Source organism: Chlamydotis macqueenii, chromosome 8 (assembly GCF_036417535.1).
Source record: "Chlamydotis macqueenii isolate bChlMac1 chromosome 8, bChlMac1.mat, whole genome shotgun sequence".
NCBI lineage: Eukaryota > Metazoa > Chordata > Aves > Otidiformes > Otididae > Chlamydotis > Chlamydotis macqueenii.
The window spans coordinates 28857992-28877465 of NC_141563.1; the positions used below are offsets into that span (position 1 = coordinate 28857992).

The 19474-nt window shown below is 41.5% G+C and overlaps 1 protein-coding gene across 2 annotated transcripts; it reads right to left on the reverse strand.

The window, feature by feature from the left end:
• Positions 1-17: 17 nt before the first annotated feature.
• EFCAB14 (EF-hand calcium binding domain 14) lies at positions 18-19318 on the reverse strand. 2 transcript variants are annotated; one of them, XM_086753399.1, is made up of 11 exons: positions 18967-19318; positions 17924-18072; positions 13823-13968; positions 11837-11935; positions 8870-8980; positions 7921-8001; positions 6879-7070; positions 6258-6338; positions 4824-4935; positions 3816-3947; positions 18-2982 (listed from the first exon to the last, which is right to left on the reverse strand). In XM_086753399.1, the coding sequence occupies exons 1-11, from the start codon at positions 19146-19148 to the stop codon at positions 2807-2809; spliced, it is 1461 nt and encodes a 486-aa protein (XP_086609525.1). In that variant the 5' UTR covers positions 19149-19318; the 3' UTR covers positions 18-2806. The 2 variants fall into 2 exon arrangements, with proteins under 2 accessions (XP_086609525.1, XP_086609526.1); XM_086753400.1 differs by lacking the exon at positions 18967-19318 and adding an exon at positions 18845-18960.
• Between the last annotated feature and the right edge of the window lie 156 nt (positions 19319-19474).

Here is a 19474-nt window from a genome sequence, read left to right on the forward strand (position 1 = left end):
GCCGGAGAGACACAGACTAAAAACGAACTTTTATTTAGATAAATTAAATGTCGCGTTACACGATAAAAGGCGTGGAGTGCCGCAGCTCAGACCCAGCGGAGCAGAGAAGCGCGATGCGGGCACAGCACAGCTCTGCTCCTTGTATAGCTCAGTAACTGAACTGAAAGGTACACGGTGATCCCTGCGCAGGAGTCACCCCAAAAACCACAAACACAGCCTGAAAATGAACCCAAGAATCACAGTGTAACAGCAAGTCTCAGCAGCGCATCGCTCTGGTCCCGCTGCAGCCCAGACTCATCACTCTCACCACTTCATTTCGTTTTGCCCAGGACTCTCCACCTGCAGAAGCGCACAGCCTCCCCAGGCCAAGGTCATCCCCCCTCCAAAACCGTGGCCTGCACGCACCAGCTACAGCAGAGAGCGGATCCGGACAAGGGTATTTACTCCAGCCATGGCTTTTATGCCCTCTGCCAACAGCATCGTGACTAAAACACGGGGGAGCACCCAGCGCGGGGGCTTTGGGAAGCATGCGGAATGGAGACCGGGGCGTAGGAGAGAACTTGCAGGGATCGGAGCTCCCAGGCTGCAGCACGCCTCGACCGGCTACCCTAGGCCAAACAAAAGCAACCCCTGTACTCAGGGACGATCAGATTTTGTTAAATTCATAGCACAAGTCCATTCTACAGCAGCAGTGACTACAGCAATTAGCGACTGACTGTGCCTTTGACATGCAAATTAAGCAGCACCACCGGACAGCTGTGCCCCAGAGCCAACTACTGACCAGCTCGGCTCCTTGGCCGCAGGCAGAGGACACGGGTGGCTGGAGCAGCACGCACTGTCTCTAGCTGACAGCCGCACTGCTGCTGTTGAAGAGCCTTCTAAAAGTAAAGCAGACTGCAACAAAACAAAACACTAGTAGATTCACACAGCAATGCAATAATCCCTTAAATTTTAAGGTCAGTTAAGTTCTGTACAAATCAAACTTCCAAAAATATTTTGCAAACTCTGGCATATGGCTATGATACAGTATGTACAAATAAAATACCAGAATGGTTACATTTTATTGCTAGGGTTTTTTTTTTTTTATTTGGTTAAGGAATTATATAGCAGTATATAAAAGGGCGTGGGAAGCAGCAAGAAGCAAGTGTTTGCTTCTTGTCCTCTCAAAAGCCAAGGTTGGTTCGTTTGGTTTTGTTTTGTTCTTAAATACTGTGTTTTGAAATGTCACATCAAAAGCATCTCCATATTGGGTCACGTCTGCATTACCCAAACAGGATGGAAGAGCAACAGTGAAAGAAGCCCAAGCAATGGGTCACAGGGTTCCATTTCATACGTTCTTTCACCGATTCATGCAACCAGAATACAATTATTCACAAAACATCCAGTCTAGAGTTATATAAAAGTCAACAATTATGAACAGACTTCCATATAAACTGATGTTTCAGCAAGCTGAGCAACTTCACTAATCATGCAAAAAACTCCCAACAAGATTAGTAATATCTGTGAGCAAAATCATCCGACTTGGCCCTCATCTAGTCTGCAAGAGAATCCCTTCTGCAAAAATCATTTTCTATGTTCCAGAAGGTTATAAACACACTCTGTGTTTCGATCCACTAGCAGAAACAAACCCTTAAGTTCCTCTACAGTAAGGAAACCTCACTTACAAAGCACGCAACAGTTGAGAATGCCGATGCGATTGCGCACTCCTGTCCTGCTGGCAGGAACCCAAAAGGTAAAGTACCAAGAAATGATCACGTTCACACTAGTCAGGAAACAGCCCACAGGTCTACTCTGGGCCTTCCTCACCTGCTCACACTCCAGGTGACCAGGAGCTTTATTCAGGACACTTCATTGGAGCAACTCCGACAACAGCTGATGGAAGAAACCCGCAGCATCAGCAACCCTGTTCAAAATATCTCCAGTGACCAGTCAGCGAGACCGTCAGCACACTGCTCATCATACTCAAGATATGAACTATTCAGGTGCTACTCAGCAGGCTGCATTGTAGACTTGTACCTCTTAAGCATCTGTAGAAGTCGTTCTTCACAAAATGTAATCTGGAGGCAATGCAGCAAAGCTAAAAGAATGCTGAACTGAAAACTCAAGCACTTGGTAGGTAATTGCTCCTGTAGGCTCAGGATATAAAAACTTTAAACTCTTCCCTCTAAAATAAATCCTGCTACAGATCAGCGTGATTTACCGCTCCTGATTTCCTCTGCCTGAGTCCAAACTCACTCCTGGATATACTTAGTCAAAATTAGAAGTTCAGCGGAAGCTCTTAACCATCCCCTTTCAGGCTCAGTCTCTCATTATAATCAGTTTGCTACCAACACAGCCCCTAACACAAACTTCCTCTTACATGTGCATAATTTACACTGTCTCAAATATTTACAAGCAGAAGCAGCCTATCTTTACATGACAGGTTTCTTTCTGCTCTACATAAAGTGCAGCTCTCTAATTTAAGGCAAATTTCAGTGAAATATAAAACCATAGTTTTATTTTAGTATGTACACATTTTAAATTAAAAATAAAAACTCCCTTGGGAAGGAAAGAATGAGAGGAAAATGTTTCCAAGTTTGGGAATTTTCTGGGTTTTAACACAGTCCCAATATTATGTCCTATTGACATCTAAACTTGTAAATTTCTTCTCAATAAACACAAATGGAAAAAGAGGTGGCAATGTGTACAGTAATTTAGCTCCAAAGATCAGTAAAACACTGGGAAAGTGCAGACGTAGTTTTTCATACCCCGTAGTTTCCTTCAGCTACAGTAGCATCCATCAATATCACATTTCTAAATATATATCCTATACACCTAAAGCTAATCTCAGTTCTTGTAAAGAGTATTTCTCATCTCCATCAGTGTCAAACTTCTTAAAGCTCTGTGACTCCAGTGCTGTAGAGCCAAGCAGCTTTTGAAGATCTTCATACGATAGTTTTCCGTCAGCATCTTCAGTTGGTTTTTCAAACAAATTCTGAAGGTCTGCAAAGAGAACAAGAATTTTTGAAGTAGCTCCTTCAAGTGTAGAGGAATACCCTATAACTGCTCTTCCAGCTTTACTGCACTATGTCTTACTACCTAGTAATTAAATAAAGCATCTCCAAGTATGTAGTTTGCCTTTTACATTACTGCAAGCTGTCAGTAACAGTTGAGGAGGAAAAAAGCATGAACATTTCTGGATTAAATTACATCAGATCTGAAAAAAATAATCCTTATTTCTGGCCATGACTAATAGCCCATTCTACAACCGCTAACTGCATACAGATGCAGTTATCCTCCACAAAAGCAAGCTCTGAATGACTGTTGCTATACCAACAGCACCGATGATACAAAGGGAAAAGTGTCTATTCATTTCCTGATGCAAAGCATTGCCCTTTTAGTAGCTGCAGAGACTGGACAGCAAGATCCAGAAACCATTCATTTGAGCCATTCAGTGTTCTCGTAAAAAAGATAAAGAAGAAAAGAAAAAAATCCCCAAACATACACACACACCTACTTCATTTTCCTTCGGCACCCTAATTCTGCCCTTGACTTCTCTCTCAATCTCTGGGACACTTGGTGTAATACTGTGCCACTCAAAACAACTAAAATTCACTTATAATGCACACTCCTGCTTCAATCCCAGTTTCTTTTCTTTTACATGCTAGTTTGTTTTCTTTTTTTTTTTAAGTCCGTAGTTCTCAAGTTTTTAAAATTGTCCTCACTTCTCCCAGAACACCCAGAAACACTACCATAATTCCAGTTATAGTTATTGTCTCCTACACATTTACATAAAATATTCAGAAAAAGAAAAGGTCAGCCTAGAAGGGACATACCTTCGATGCTGGAAATTCCTGGTAAGGACAGATGTCTCAGCTGTCCGTTACTCTCTGTGTCGTCATCAGCTGACCTTGAAGCCAGCCTTGAAAGGTCTGTGGGCTTTGCTGTAGTACTCAGACTACTTTCAACTGTTACAAAACAATTTCTATTAGTTTTACTAATTACAGAGAATTACAATTAGCAGAAACAAACAATCAAAAAAATCTCATAAAACTGGGTTGTTTTTTTTCTGCATCACAGATGCTGTATGGGATAAGAATGCTGCAAAATAATTTCAGAATACAGCAGTGTTCTCCCCTTTTACCAATAACTGGAAGAACAGAAGGAAGAAAAGGTTTTTTTGGACAGTTATACAACTTTAATCTTTTGTGCTGCACTAGGAGATGTTTATTTGTAAACCCCATTACAAAGAATTACTTTGAAGTGTTTTCTACTTCCCAGTCTGAAGGTGCTGAATAAGTTTTATTAAGCAAGTCACATCTGCCCACCTGGGTTGTTTTCACCTTGTCAATACAACTATCTGTCTTCCCCAACACCATGTCTAAACTTCCAAGGTGCTGCTTAGCAAATTAACAAGCACAGTTTTACTGTAATGAAGTATTTCAAATCTTATCTTCAGCATTTCCTCAATATATACTGCGAAAGTGCAGAATTGAGACAAGTAAACAGAGATGCAGACCTTTTCCCTATGTTACACTTAGATGTTGAAAAAGCAAAAATAGATGCTACTGGCTATAAACTTCTACAAGTTAATCACTCTATGCCTTCAAATACAGGCTACTGAGGCATGTGGATCCTGCTATATGCACGGAAAGTCACCTCCAAACTTTTGTGATCATACACAGTTTTCTGGTTTAAAGCCACCAGTTTCCTACCACTTTAACAGAAATAATCTTCACTAAAAGTCTTAAGGAAGTGTCTAAATTATCCACCTTCCTTAGTTATTCTTTGAATTACACAGGGAACCTTCACGTTTATGGATTACTATTATATGGCATTCTTACCATTCTTTAATGTCTCAAGGGGTCTGTCATTTTCCGGCTTGCCTGTGAGAGCACTGATCAGCTGAAGTTTCTCTCTTAGTTTTAATACCTGAGAATCTCTAGTTCCTGTTTCCTACGTATGTAGAAAAAGATTTTGTTAAAAAGCACCACTTCAGTAGATGGAGATGACAGGAAAAGTAGTAATTTAAAATATGTAAGTACTTTTGAGTGACTTCGAGGTCTCCAGGCTGATCAAGTTTAAAACAGTAAACAAGATTTAAAAATAAGAACCCAAAATACAGAAAGATGTAACGAATAAATTCACATGGTCTGTAAGAAAACAACAGAATCAGTACCTCAACCTGAAAAATAGGCAACTATTTTGCAGACACTGATTTCAAAAGAATCTGACATTTAATTTCCAAATTTCTTATATAAATGAGCAAGACTCTGAAAAATCATAACGTAAAACAGTCAAATATACTTGGAGTGAATATTTATATATTAATTGAATTGCGTAATTGTTTCAAATGTTTGTCTGCAGTACTGACTAATGCAGGAGTCACTATATCTCTGTCAAAGCAAAACCACTACAGTTTTTAATCTGGAGTGCCTTTGCTCTTTTTATGAGTAGGTTTCAGATGGCAGGTTGAGTTCACACCAATCCAAGCCTAGAACTGGCAGCGTAGCCAGTTTACTCACCTGCCTTCCTCCCAGAAGACGGAAACTAATCTCAGCAGTACCGCCTCTTATCCCCAGCCCAGTTTGGCTACTCAGTCTGTTAAACTCACTCATAGCCGATCATCAGACTGTTACTGAGAGACGACTTTCATCACTTCCTAGACTCCACTAGTACAAAGTTTCTCTAAGTCAAGTTCTGGCTATTAGCTCCTAAAGCGACAGCTCTGAAGCTACAGGACAAACAGGGGCTGTGCACACTTAGGCAGCACTGTCATCTTGAATTCCTTCCTTTCACCCTTTCAGGATTTCCCCTATGCTGCATTATAAGCCAAGACAGTTTTAAAATCCAGATAAATGCTGTAACCCCATTTGCAGTGTGAACTCACGATAGCTGGGCTGGCTTTGCTGACAGCACGGCAATGGGAACTCAACTGAGCTGGCTGCCAGAGTCCCCTGTTCCACTGGACCATGGTCTGAACCCCCCAAGATTCTTTCAGCTGCATGGAAGGATATTACAGCAGCTCCGCTACGTTATCCCATATGTAGTCAGAATGGCAAGACTTTAAACTAGTACAACTTTTCTTCCATCCAAATTGATTCCCTGTCCCCAAAATGGAGTGGATAAGCTGTCCTTCTACTCTAGACTTTTAAAAGAAACTAGATCAGATTAGCCTGCTGGCAGATCTTTCCTCAATTAAATCTAATTTAAAACATGATTATAAGGACAATGACATGTTCTAGTAATCCAGTGTAATTTGTGTTTCTTTACTTTACCTTCAGTTCTTTATCTGAATGAGTTTCATTATCTAGTTGATCTTCATTTTCCAGTTTTAGAGAGGTAGGTGCATCATTCCCCTACAGGAAAAATGGAGGGGAGCAGAATTTATTCATGTGCTTATTATTTTCTACAATAGTTTTTTTCCTTCAAATTTGGCAGGCATAAAGTGGGAAAAAACAGGACAAATACATGCTACAACAAACATGAAGACACTGGGTTATGTAATGTACCACAGCAATGTCAGCATGTTCCTTATTGCTAAACATACAGAACACGTTCTCAAAGACTGGCCCTGGTATGGCATACAGAAAGCACTGGAAGAATTTACAAAATCTGTGGATTTGTGAATCCTGTCCCATTAAGCAGTCAAAGTCTTAAATGTTACAGTGGTTCAGACATTTTTCTGTAGACTCTGCAGGGAAGAAATTATACTTCAGATATACTCTTAATGTTGGTTATCTGCTCAGAAATATGGAACAAATTCCAGCCTTTCAAAATTACATCCCAAGTGTCTCAGGTTTCATGCTGACATTTTCTTTAGTTAAGTTTGAAAAGCTGTATCTGTAGTATATAGAAAGTATTGAAAGAGCAGACACCCTTAGTCATCAAATACTTACCAAATTGGTAGACAAATTCTCCGTTTTGTCTAGGTTATTCACAGCAATGGGAGAGTTTTCCAATAGCATAACCCTCCGGCTAAGGTTACCAATGGCTGAATCCACATTCAGAAGCTTGATGTCATTCAACTTTTGGTACGCCGTCACAGTATTATTTAGGTCCTTCAAAGCTGCATGCAGCAACTGGGTTTCCTGAAATATAAAACCAGAACATGTCAATTTACTCAAACTCTAGTGTTCTTGCTACTAACAACACAGTCACTGACTCAGTTTAACCAGGCAGACTTCAGACTGGCTGTCCGCTGACACCGCTGAAAACACCCAAATGGAAGATTTCAGAAAGTTATTTCAACTTTCAGAAGTTTGAAAATGAGATTTTCCCCCACGCTAACCTCTTTGTTGCTAATGTAATCTCTTCAACTGTGCCAGCAAACACACAAAGCCTATTCATCTAATTTTCCAGCACAAGCTTAGTAACTACATCAACCCAAGAAAGCAGGTACGATACACAAGATTCATTTTTGAGGAAGATATCAACTGTATTAAACGTAAATAAATGCAGTCATTCCATTCCAAGGCATTCAGCTAAATGCCCACACATTATCCTTTATCTGTTGTTGCCGAATCCCTGATTTCCACACCTCATTACATTAAGGGTGACTCAATACATGCCACTCCCAAATTTGCTCAGATTGGCAAGTATCTGCCATAAAATCCATTTGATAAAAGCCTTTAACACATTTCCATTTGCATGAACAAAGCACACCTATAAATTGTTTGATATTCATTTCAGTCTTTTTGCTCCTCATCCAGATAGAACATTAAAATATACTCTCAGACTAGGATACTTTTCCGTTTGCACGTACACAGGAGTAAACTACAGCAAAATTATCTCGTATTTCATTTTGAAGGACGCTATCTGTATTGTCGTGATAAAAATAATACTTTTTTGTTCACTACAGTACTGCAAAACACACACACAAAAAAAAGTTAAGTATCAGCAATACTTGTACCAATATTCCTTACGCAATGGAGAAAATACCTGTTTGCAATTTTCTGTCTGATTTATCTCAGTCCTTGGCACAACAGTGGAGGGAAGTGAAGGCATCTGATTTAATTCCTTCTAAGGAAAGAAGTAGAAAAATTATGTTACGAAATGTCTGTTAAAAAAAATACTAAGCTTTTAATAACTGCCAGGCTGTAGCTAAGGATATTTTGCTACAATTAGTCACTCAAGTCTGTTGCGCATGCAGTGTTTTAACTAGGTTAATACGAAGTTTTCTCTTTCAAACACAAAGTCCAAATTCATTTTAATGAAACCCTCCTAATTAGCTCTTCTCTCTTCAATGATGTATTATGATACACATTTCAGTGCCACCACACACACTGCCGTACCTGCAATGTTTTCATAGCACCCACAGACTGAATCAAATTTTATAATGTGTCTAATTTAGATTTTATCTGCAAGTATTCTTATTAAAGCAATGCTGTACTGCCGTTTAGCTGAAAAACTTTAATTATTGGCTCAGTTTGTTAACCCCAAGCGAGAGGTCAGTATAAATACAGTGAGTGGTTTCTGGTAAAGATGGTCAGTAATTTAATCCTTATATGCATCCTTAATTCAACCAACAAACTATCTCAAAGCTTCTACCATTCCCAGTTCCTAAGACAGTGCGGACAGTTACCATAAGCAGTACCCTGTGTCACACAAAAGCAGATATCCCCAAAGCTCAACATCTGTCTAGCAGGAAGCAAAAATCCGCAGGATAAAAGTGTAGTAGGGACCAATAATTCGGGCTCCAGAGAAATACATACTTGGTACCATACAGAAGATGCCACACAGGGATTAGAAGTAATGTACCATCCAGCACCTACTGAAACTTCAAAAGTATTTCGAAGGCATAAGGAAGAACTCCGTACAGTTCTTAAACTTGCTTGATATTAGGCAGGTAACCATTAAAACACAGTGTTAAATCAGTGTATTTTCTTACCACATCATTCTGGAGTATTTCTATGGATTTCTTGTATTCTTCAATAGCTGTCTGTATATTTTCAACGTCATGAGAAACACTGGTAAGAGTGCTACCTATGTTCGCTACAGTCTGCAATAAAGAAGATGACAAAAATCTCAGCCTTTCTCAAACTGCAGTGTCCCAGAGTTTCAATCTGCTAAACACAATGTTTTGTTAGTGAAACTGCAGGCAGACTGCCACAAAAATACACGCACAAATTTGAAGCACTTGGAACTTACTTTGCAGACAAAACTGCAGGTGATATCCATGGCATTTCCAGACCAATAAACAGACACACTCTACACCATGTAAGCTTAAGCTAGATAACCAAAATTACAGGTTTGCTACTCCCACTGTCAAAACAATACAAATGTTCTGTCACTAATTAAAAAAAATTCCTGATATGAAGACATCTTACCTCCTCTCTATACGGAGTATTAATATTAAATACAAGGATGCTGACATCACTGATTTATCCTGCCTTAATTGTCCTTCAGGATTACCCATCAGACACATCATGTATTGCAAAACTAGTCTGACAAAGGTTGCAGATCAGTTTCTCAAGCATGTGTTGCATTCTTTAAAATTAAATAATAGCTCTGAAGCATCAGGAAAGCCTCTGAATTCTGCAGGTACAGTCAGTGCGCTGTGACAGCTGCCTTTGCTTCTGACTGCTCCTGTCCCATCCTTCCATTGCCTTCATCTACATGAACTTCTCCTACCGCCAGCTCTAACTTCAGAAAGTAACTATTCTGTAAAGCTGCACTGGTGTTTCAGCAGCTGACAGCATAGCACCTATCAGAGTTAGACTGTCAGCTGGGACATGCAGAAACACTAGTGGAAGTTACAGTAATGGGACAGAGTATGCCCCTATGCTTCTTGTTCAAATTTTAATACTTTCTTTAGTCATTAAAACAAACAGAATCCATCTAAAAATCCCCTTTTTCTATGACTTTGTTATGCTCATAAGCTCTTAAGGCACTGAAGTGACCTCTAGCTATATTCAAACAATATCCACACAAATCTCCCTCTAGCTCTTCATTTTGCAAGTCTGAAGGTAGGTTCAGTAAGCAATCTCTCTGGTCTGGAGGACCTCAGGACACCTTTAGCACCTTTCATCGGTCTGAATACAAGCCGCTGTCCAAGAGGAACTTCCTCAGTAATCCTGCAGGACTAACATCAGCAGGTAGCTCCCCACTTTCAGAAACAGTACCTAGAGGGAAAAGGGCTTAAGAAAATCAAAATCCTGTTCTAAGAACAGTAGCCTTTTCTTGCGAGAAGGGCAGGTAATTCCAAAGACAGCCAGATGCAATGGACAGCTAAGCAGGAGATTTTTCACCAGGGTTGTCAAAAACCAGGCTACCCACCTACACCCACTGCCACTCTCCTGTGTGACAGGAGGTAGTGCAGCATGCTATGAGAGGTCAAAAAGAAGTCCAAGTCTTGAAACCTATCACTCTTCATTAACATGACACTTACAAGCCATTAAAACCACTGTATTTAAGCCTCAGAGTAGTTTTTCTACATGCAGCACCTCCTGGAAGTATGCCAACACTGTTTTTATTGTATCAACCTTCCAAAACATAAATGCAAGCAAGATGGCATCAAGAGAGCAATGGGAACAGATGCCACATCTAACACTTTACTTAGACTCAACAGCAGAGACTGGAAAGAACTCAGAACTGCCAAGATCTTTGATTTTCACAAAGTGTGAACAAGGATGGATTTATTTCAACATAAAAAGGCTTGCTGTTCAACAGATCGCTGTAAGCTGAAACCTGTTGGCTCTTAACACTTTGTCTTGTCAGTACTGAAGGCAGTAAGATGGCAACAAGGTTTTTATATATTATATAAATAAAGTAGGTGCAGGTTCCAGGCTCTAGGATACTACCTTAAGACTTACTCCTGACACAACATAGTGAAAATCCAGCACGCTTATAACAGCAAATTAGAAGCTTAGGAAATAGCTTTGTACTCCTTCCAGAAAAAGAAATTCTAACAGCCTGATCAGTCAAACCACACTAATTGCTTTGCTTATGGCTAGCTCCTTGATTATACATTAATTTTGTAGGCATAGTAAATGAGGAGAGGTGGAAACCCATAAAAGCCACAAAGATGACTGGAATGACGTTAGGTGTTGGGCCAATATAAATATTGATTGCTAAACAACAGAACTGCCCTGGAAGAGCCAGGCAAGTTTAAACAAGTCGTTCTTTTCACCAAAATAAACAAGCCAAGTCTTTCATAAAGAAGGCTCAGCTGAGGCACACAGTAACACATTGTATTAACAGAAGTCACTTCAGAAATAAGCTGCCGAAACCAGGACAATCACCCAGTAGGGCCCATTTTTCAAGGCACTTTTAGAAAACTATCCCAGTACAATTTATGTTTTGCTAAATATGTACCGAATACCAAGAAAGCTCCCACACTACTGTTCCAGGCCCATCGCTCCCAAGTTCGACCCCTACCAGCCTCAAGACTGTCAATGCAGGGACAGATGTAGAATTACACTGCTCAAGATCAGGAAGTTTTCCAAAAAGCAATCCATTTTCTTTTCCATTAAAAAAGATAAACAAACCACCTACTTGCAGTCACAGTGTCAAACTGCAGACAGACTTTTTGCAAGTGTCTTAAATCCTATTAAGATCAGCAACCTCAAGGAAAGTAACTAGAAATATCAGCTGCAAGATAAAGAAGTGACAACACAATATAAACAAATGCATCTCCAGAACAGGACAATTAAGGTCTTCAAATTGTTCCTCTGCCATAGATTATCGCAGGACCATACAATATCAAGTATATGCAGCTCAATTTCAAAACAACATGGAGAAGGAAGTATTTCTCACATGCAATTCAGGTAACTCTTGTTGTCACTGCTGTCCCCAAGAACCCAGCTGCACCTCAGAGCAGAACCTGTTTAGCAATAGTCACATTTACAGTACTTGCCTTCTGAAGTTTCTCTACTGTGAGAGGAAGAGAAATCAAATCAGAAGCGGACTTTACGTTGTTTTTGAGATGATTTACTGCTGAGGTCAATTGTGATACCTAAAACCAAAGACGAATGTTTAGAATTGGTCAACATCATCCTGATTCTGACCTTCCCCAATACTAATAACTTAATTTGCAACATTAAAACATAAGGCAAGACAAAATTATATATGTACACACACAAAAAAAACCCCATCTCTATGTTAGAAGTCCTGCCTGCGTTACATGAAAAATATTCTGCCTCTTGCAACAGAAACAAGATTTTTTTTTTTTTAAACTGAATGAAAGCCATAGAAGCCCCTTCCTTTCAGTAAGGTACCTTCTGCCCATTTTATATTCAACACCTTAGAAAGGGGCTGTTGCCCAAGAAAGATTTTTTAAATTGTGCAAGAAGCCCTTACATGGAAGATAGAGTCATCCACTTCTGTATTTAGTAATCAAATCTGCCTAGCAAAACCCAGGGAAGCCAGGCAATTTCCCTAACTGAGTGACAGGCAAATAAGTTGCACGTACCACCCAAACCTGCTACACAAGTGAAACAGTGACAATCTAGGTACAGCAGGTTAGCTCAATTTCTGTCAGTTGTTTGACCCAGACAGCAAGCTATTAAACGAGTCTTCAAGATTCCTTATTCATTCCAGTTGACAAATTAATTAAAAGCAACTACATGCTAGTCATTAATTGCTAACACTATCACTTTAAGATCCATTTGTAGCCGTCAGTAGTCAAAATTAAGAAAAACTATTTCTTTTCACATCTGACAACACAAGAGTAGAGTGGATAAAATCTACTTTCTTCTGGTTAAAAAAAAAAAAGTTGTTTTGCAAGCTGAAGAAATGGGCAAAATCCTAACTTCACATTAGGCCAACAATGATCAGCTGGTGTGCAGAGTCTTTGGTTCCACAGCTGTGAATATTGGCTGAAATAATTCCCAGCAGCACATCCCAACAATTCATGGAAAAAAAAAAGTAACTAAATTTTGATCCCCAGAAGAGCCAGCTCAGACTGTGACCAGACCCTGAAGTAACTTGAGGACGTGCAAGAACCATGTGCAAGTATCTTTAATGTCCAGGTGCAGGTGATAGCATTTTAGAAGTCCAATAAAGTAGCTAAACTAAATATCTGTGGATAATGCACAGTAAAGAAAACAAGTCAAATTTTCAAATATATTTACGTGCCTCATTAAGCACTTAACTGCACAGGACTGAAGAAAAAGCAATGTGAGCAGGCATCTCAGTACTCTTAAAAATTAAACCCAAAGCACCAGTGTCAGGAAGGGCTCCCCCCCACACCTCTTGATACCACTAGCTGTGAGCAGCTCTGAACTTTAACCCTCCAAGGCAACAATTTCAATAAGAGCCTTGCTAGATGCTTTGTTTGAAGCGTAAGTTAAGATAGCTGAGGAAACAACTTTCTGTAAGTGACTTAGTTCTAGCTGCAAGAACAGAGCTGAGATTTACATCGGCTCCAATTCCGAGTGCGCATTAGCAGAGCTCATATTCACGAGACACTGGTACTTAATTTGTAGCAACACAAACTCGCACTGATTTGGGTAATTCTCTTCCACACTTACAAAATCTTTGCAGACACTCTCAGAAATTTGAAATGTCAACTCTCTCACCATAAACAACACAATTATTTGACAGGAAAACTAAGAACTGCCTAGTTCTCAGGTTCTTTTAAATTCTGCCTGAAGTCTTTTCACCAGTTACGCAACTTCTCCTCTTTGCAATCAATCTCCAGTCCAACTGGATGCTCAAACTTTTTTGCTTGTTTAATAATAAAGCTTATACTCCATTTTAACTTTAAAGATAAAACTTTAGCTTATGGTCACAGAGTCCTTAGATAAAAGCTCAGCACTGCACTTGAGAGTAATTTCTTTAAAAATAAATTTGAGTGGAATATTTTATTACTTTTTAAAAATCAAGCACTGATCCCTCTCACCTGTTTATTGATCTCTGTGATATTTATCCAAATTTTATTTAGTCCCAGTTCTCCAGTCTCAATTTGTTCTAATTGCTTTTGCTTCTGCACCAAATCTTCATTCAGTTTAGGAATTTCTTGGAATGATGTCTTTTGATTAGATTCCACTAAAAAATGAAAAAATAATTAAATTTGTTTTATAAAAATTCCCAAAAGTCCAGGTAAACAGTGTTGAAAGGCAGAAAACAAATTACAAGCAGCAACATCTACAGCAGTGGAAGAAGGCAATAACAGTTTCTACATATGGGTTTATTGCCAATTCAGAATTAAGCATTTGTTCAGAATGACAGCTTTTTGTTATAAGAGTACTAATGTCTGCAGAGACAACCCAGAGAGACCGTACTAAATTTAACACTTTGCAGTAATAGCGTCGTTCTGGCAAACCTCAGCAGGTCTTTATTTAGTGCAGTTATCTTGCATTACTTTTACAGAGGAACATGAAATAGTAATGGGACCGTGGATAAGAACTGCCAACAGTACCAGGGCAAAGGAGGCACCTGAAATGAACCTCAGTGCCCTTTTCAAGCCTGCAAAGGGGCTGCTGGCCATAAAGTGAATTCCAAAGAGATTAATGTGATTACAGTAGTTCTGTGTGACAGAAAGACAACTGAAAAAAAAAAAAGTATCAGCTTACACACTAAGATCTGTCGGTAAACAAATCAGTAAACAAGGTCCTTGGAAATAAAGTCAGTTATTACTGCAATTAATACTACAGGAAGGGGGAAACACGCAGCTCAGACCAATTAAAGCGAGCCTCAGAAATGCAGCTCTTCCAGGTCTGCAGTGACTAAGCTGTTTATCTGCAGGCACTATTAGGCAATCCTAAATCCCTAGGCCTGAGAAACAAATAAGCAAAGATTTTGAGACAGAGATGACAACAGTTTCCAAAACCTGCATCTCCACCCTGTAACACAGCACTGGAGTGCTCCACAACAAACCGCCATCGTTCAGACCAGGCTGCCAAGAGCAGTGGGACCTACGTGGTATGTGGCTAGTGCCTCCCAGAACAAACCTCCACGTGTGACCCACTAGGTCAAAACAGGAAGCCTTCAGGAATGCCCCATGCCCATGGAATGGATGCCCAAATACACACAACTGGAAAACCATGCATCTTCAAAAACCTACTTCACTTTTCTTGAAGCAAGTCCTAAAAATCATTTCTAGATACAGAGTAATCCGCATTGATCACCCGAGATCCAAATAACACTTTCGGTTACGTAAGACCTTGAAAGGTGTATTTCAGCCAAAACAGAGTGAGAGCTAACTGTGCACCTGACACAAGCAGTTCACCCTGAATCTGATGTTTCAAAGGCTCTTATAAACAAATTATTTTCTGTTTTGCCACTCTCACTGTGTTCAGTGAGACTCCACATAAGAGTTTTTTGCAGTGCTAGGAAGGTTAAGTATTTTATACATTCTTAGCATCATTACTAACAACTGAAGGGAAACGCCACAATGACTTCCCCCTATCCCAAATAAATTAGATGCAAAGAGGTCTTATTTTTAAAAAGCACTCATACCATACTCCGTTTGTCCAAAAGATGGCAGAACATTAACATATATTGCCACAGGAATCTGCTCTTATGGGGAGAAATCTGGATGAAGATTAAGAGGAGGAAGGTTCTTTTTCCAAACTTGCTGCAGGACAGATGGATCCCATGCCTCAATTTCTCTGTCCACCCACACATCCCACCAAAGCACATTATCTTTCAGGAACCAGGTTATTCTTGATATCTGCATTTTTGTTGCTGTTTTTAATGCTGTGCCTCATTATGAGCCTTCCATCCAGCTTCTCTGCATGCTACTACTGTGTTAAGAAAATTTGAGACTATTTTATCACTAAATGAAGTATAAAATGCATGGCTTTTCTATCAGAGCTATGAAGAAGAAAACAAGCACATCTGTAATTGCCCGACAGTAAGCTCAGAGAGAACAACTGCTTTAACAAAGACGTCTATGTAGAACAGGAATTATGAAACTTAACTACACCAAAGCCAACAAATGTTGTCATTGTGCAAAACTTCTACTGCCAGTACATACTTGTCCTGGTTTCAGCTGGGATGGAGCTAATCTTCCTCCCAGTAGCTGATCTGTTTTGGATTTAGTATGGGATTTGGTACGTGAAGATCACTGATAATACACTGACACTATTAGTTGCTGCCAAGACATCAAAGACTTTTTTCAGCTTCCCAGTTTTTGCTAACGTGCAGGTACAGCCAGTACAGCTGACCCAAAACCGGCCAAAGGAAGTATTCCACACCACTGATGTCACGCTCAGTAGACAAGCAGGGGCTGGCTGGTGGGCAGCTCCCTCTCTCTCAGGACCATTCCGAGATCTCTCTTGGTTCCATTCCCCGATTGCAGCTGAGGATGGGCTGTTTCAGTCATCAGGCAGCAAGAAGTTGTGCATCGTTCATTTTGTATATTCTATTATCATTATGTTTTATTATCATTATTGATGTATTTTATTATTACATTTTCCCTTGCTGTCCTAGTAAACTGTCTTTATCTCAACCCATAGATTTTCCTTTCTTTCCAATTCTGTCCCCCAATCCATCTAAGAAAGAGGGAGGAGTGAGTGATTGGCTGCATGGTACTCAGTTGCCAGCTGGCGTTAAACCATGACAGTTCCTTTACGGTGCCCAACGTGAAGCTCAGACACACGATTCTGAGATTAAGAGCCTCACGCTCTACTGACTGAGCTAGGCAGGCCCCTTCAAAGCAGACCAGTCCATAAAGAGCAGCAGCCAGCATACCCAGAACACAGAAACAGCTACTACAGAGCTGTTCGGTACACTCACAGCCACAAAGCAGCACCTGTAACTGAAGATATCCTCCATAACTGGTGGACACCAGTTACAGCTAACTTTCAGAGCTCAGTATCAGTTAACATAAAAGCACATCTATCAGCAATGCTTTCTCTCACTCCCAGCCAGCAGGTTCCAACGCTGACATCCCCACCTCAAAGCAGAGTTACACAGCTGAAGAGGAAGCCCTAAACACCAACAGCAAAGAATTTCTACACACGTATCCCCAATACCTCTTACCACAAGCAAACCAAGCCCTCTGCTTATCTCCAGCCCTAGCAGCCTCCTAGTTTTTGAACTGATTTCACCAGCCTTATTTTTAAGGTTATCTTCATGTCCTGGGCACAAAAATTCTAAGATGAAGATCGAAGCCATGGGACAAAATCTGCAAAATGTAACTACATAGCCCTGAACGCTTAAGCTTCACTCTCTTCTCCGCCATTCACACAGCTCCTCAGCTTATCCTCACCTTTTTCAATATACAGGATTTTAAACACTACTAAAATAAGGCACCAAAACATTTCTTGCGTCCAGAGATGAGATACAGAGAACCGAAAGCACGCCTTACATACAAATCTCACCATGTTATACCTCAACACCATGGAAGTTATAATACTGAAACCTTACATGACAGGGAAAACCTTAGACCTGCAAGCAGAATGCTTCGCAGAAACTCCACACTTCAAAGTATGAAACATGATGCAACTCCACACCATGGGCAACACAACATAAAAGTTGAACAAGAACAGGTCAATGCAAGCGAGAGAAACATTCAGAGGATATGAAGCAACATTCAAATTGTAGCAATGCCATAGCAAATATTAGAAGTTTTTTAAAAGAGCTCAAGACAAGAACAGTGTTTTCCATTAGGTGGTTTTTTTTTTTTAGGGATGCATCAAAATCCCCTAGACTGTTTTTATGGGGCTGATGAGAACTACTTCTTCTAAATTGGGGATTCCTTTGGAAGAGAGCACTCCCAAGACCAAAGTCAGGAATTTTAGGAATGTATGTACAAACAACTACAAGCCTACCTAGTCCAGTGTCCCTGCCTCTCAGAAGACACAGAGCAGGCAAGAACATATAACATTTGCCTCAGATTCGCCCAGCCTATAAGTGGTTTTAGCTCAGGGAACTCCTCAGCTCAGGGCCAGTTTGTCTATTCAGTACTTTCAGACTTTGAACAAGCAGGAGACAACTAAAGCTCTTCATGCTGCTTAAAGCAAATGTGAAATAGTGTGGGTTTTTTTATACTTACTAGTTCGAAACTTTTCCTTTATTGCATCCAGATCCTCCTTGAGAGCCACCTGCATCCAGACTAAGCCAACACATGCTACCACACAAGCAGTAAGAATGACAAACGCACATAATGGGTAACAGAGCTTGCAGCATCGTAGATAGTCTCCCCTGGACAAAACAAAAATAACAGATTGTGAATATTCAACAGTACCTAGAAAAGTTTTATTTTAAATGCTGTTCTATCAAAGTAAGCATCAGCGTCAGAAGAGCACATGTTTTGGCTGACAAGAGCTAACAAAGAGCTTTTCCAAGAATAAATAAGGCTATAGAGTGAGATCAGGGCTTTTAGCCTCTGTTCAGTTTATCCTCAGGAGGCACATCTAGCACATTTAAGAGCAATTGTCAGGATTTCTGTACTAAAATCCCCTGTTCTGCTCACATAAACTTATGTTAGGAACATCTGCTTGATAGCTTGGAAAGCAGGCTTCAAGAACATGTATTACCACAATGTTATGACAAGTACTTCTAGATTATCCCAAACTGCCAAAGCCTAACTTTCTCTGCGACATGTCTACTTTTAATTATTCTTAGGGGCCTGTTAATAACGCTGTTACTTAACTGAAAAGTTTATTTATTGGCACAAGCACATCATGTTCACAAGAAAACCAGCAGCGGGTCAGATCACAGATACAGGACCGGGCCACGCTGACCACACGGGGATAACTGTGCTCAACATTTCAAGCAACTGACCCCGAGCTGCTCTAAGGACTTCAGCTGCAGTGAGCGTAAAACAGAAAAACCAAGAATAAAAGAGCCACAGGATGGGTCAGATCTACTCCTGCCCCAAGTCGGGGTTCCTGTTGGGCGAGACACACTCGGTGCAGCTCCAGGTCTTCCCTGGCAGTTCCCAAGGCCCCACAAACTCCCCGTAACCGCGAACCTGACCCGATGAAGGCAACACGGCCCCGGAGACCGAGAGGCTTCCCGTGCGGAGGGGCCAGGGCCTGGGACCCGAGCGGGTAGGACCGGGCCGGGGAGCCAGCGGCGGCCCCGGGGACTCACTTTCCGCAGCGGCCCCGCACCCCCGCCGCCGCGAACTCGTCTTCCTCGGAGCTGGACTCGGAGTCGGAGGCGGGCGGCTCCGTGCGCAGCAACCGGTGGCCCGAGCCCTTCTTAGCGGGCTTCTTCCTGCGGCCGTCGGCGGCCAGGCCGATGAGGGCGTTCAGCTCCTTCCGCTTCTTCATCCTCTTGTGGGGCGTCGGCGTCGGCGGCGGCGCGGCCGGCAGCTGGCTCCCGCCTCCCCCCTCCTCCTCTTCGGCCGCCGCCAGCGCGCCCCGGCTCGCCAGCCTGCGGCCCGGCCGCGGCTACAGGCGCTCCGCGGGGCCGCGGCCGCTGCTCCCCCGCCGGCCCCGCGGCGCCACGCCCGGCCCCGCTACCGCCACCCGCCCCGCCCGCGCCATGGCCGCTCCCGACTCCACCGACTCCACCGCCTCCCGCCCCCGCCACCTGCCAGCAAGCCGCGCTCCCATTGGGCCGCGGGGGACCGCGCCGCTCGGAGCTTAAAGGCCCA

Coding starts and splice junctions, on each gene's coding strand:
- EFCAB14 (XM_086753399.1), bottom strand. CDS start 19,148: ATGAAGAAGCGGAAGGAGCTGAACGCCCTCATCGGCCTGGCCGCCGAC. Junction 8,981..11,836: donor CAGTAGAGAAACTTCAGAAG/GCAAGTACTGTA, acceptor TCTTTATTGCAG/ACTGTAGCGAACATAGGTAG. Junction 3,948..4,823: donor CCTTGAGACATTAAAGAATG/GTAAGAATGCCA, acceptor GTTTTGTAACAG/TTGAAAGTAGTCTGAGTACT.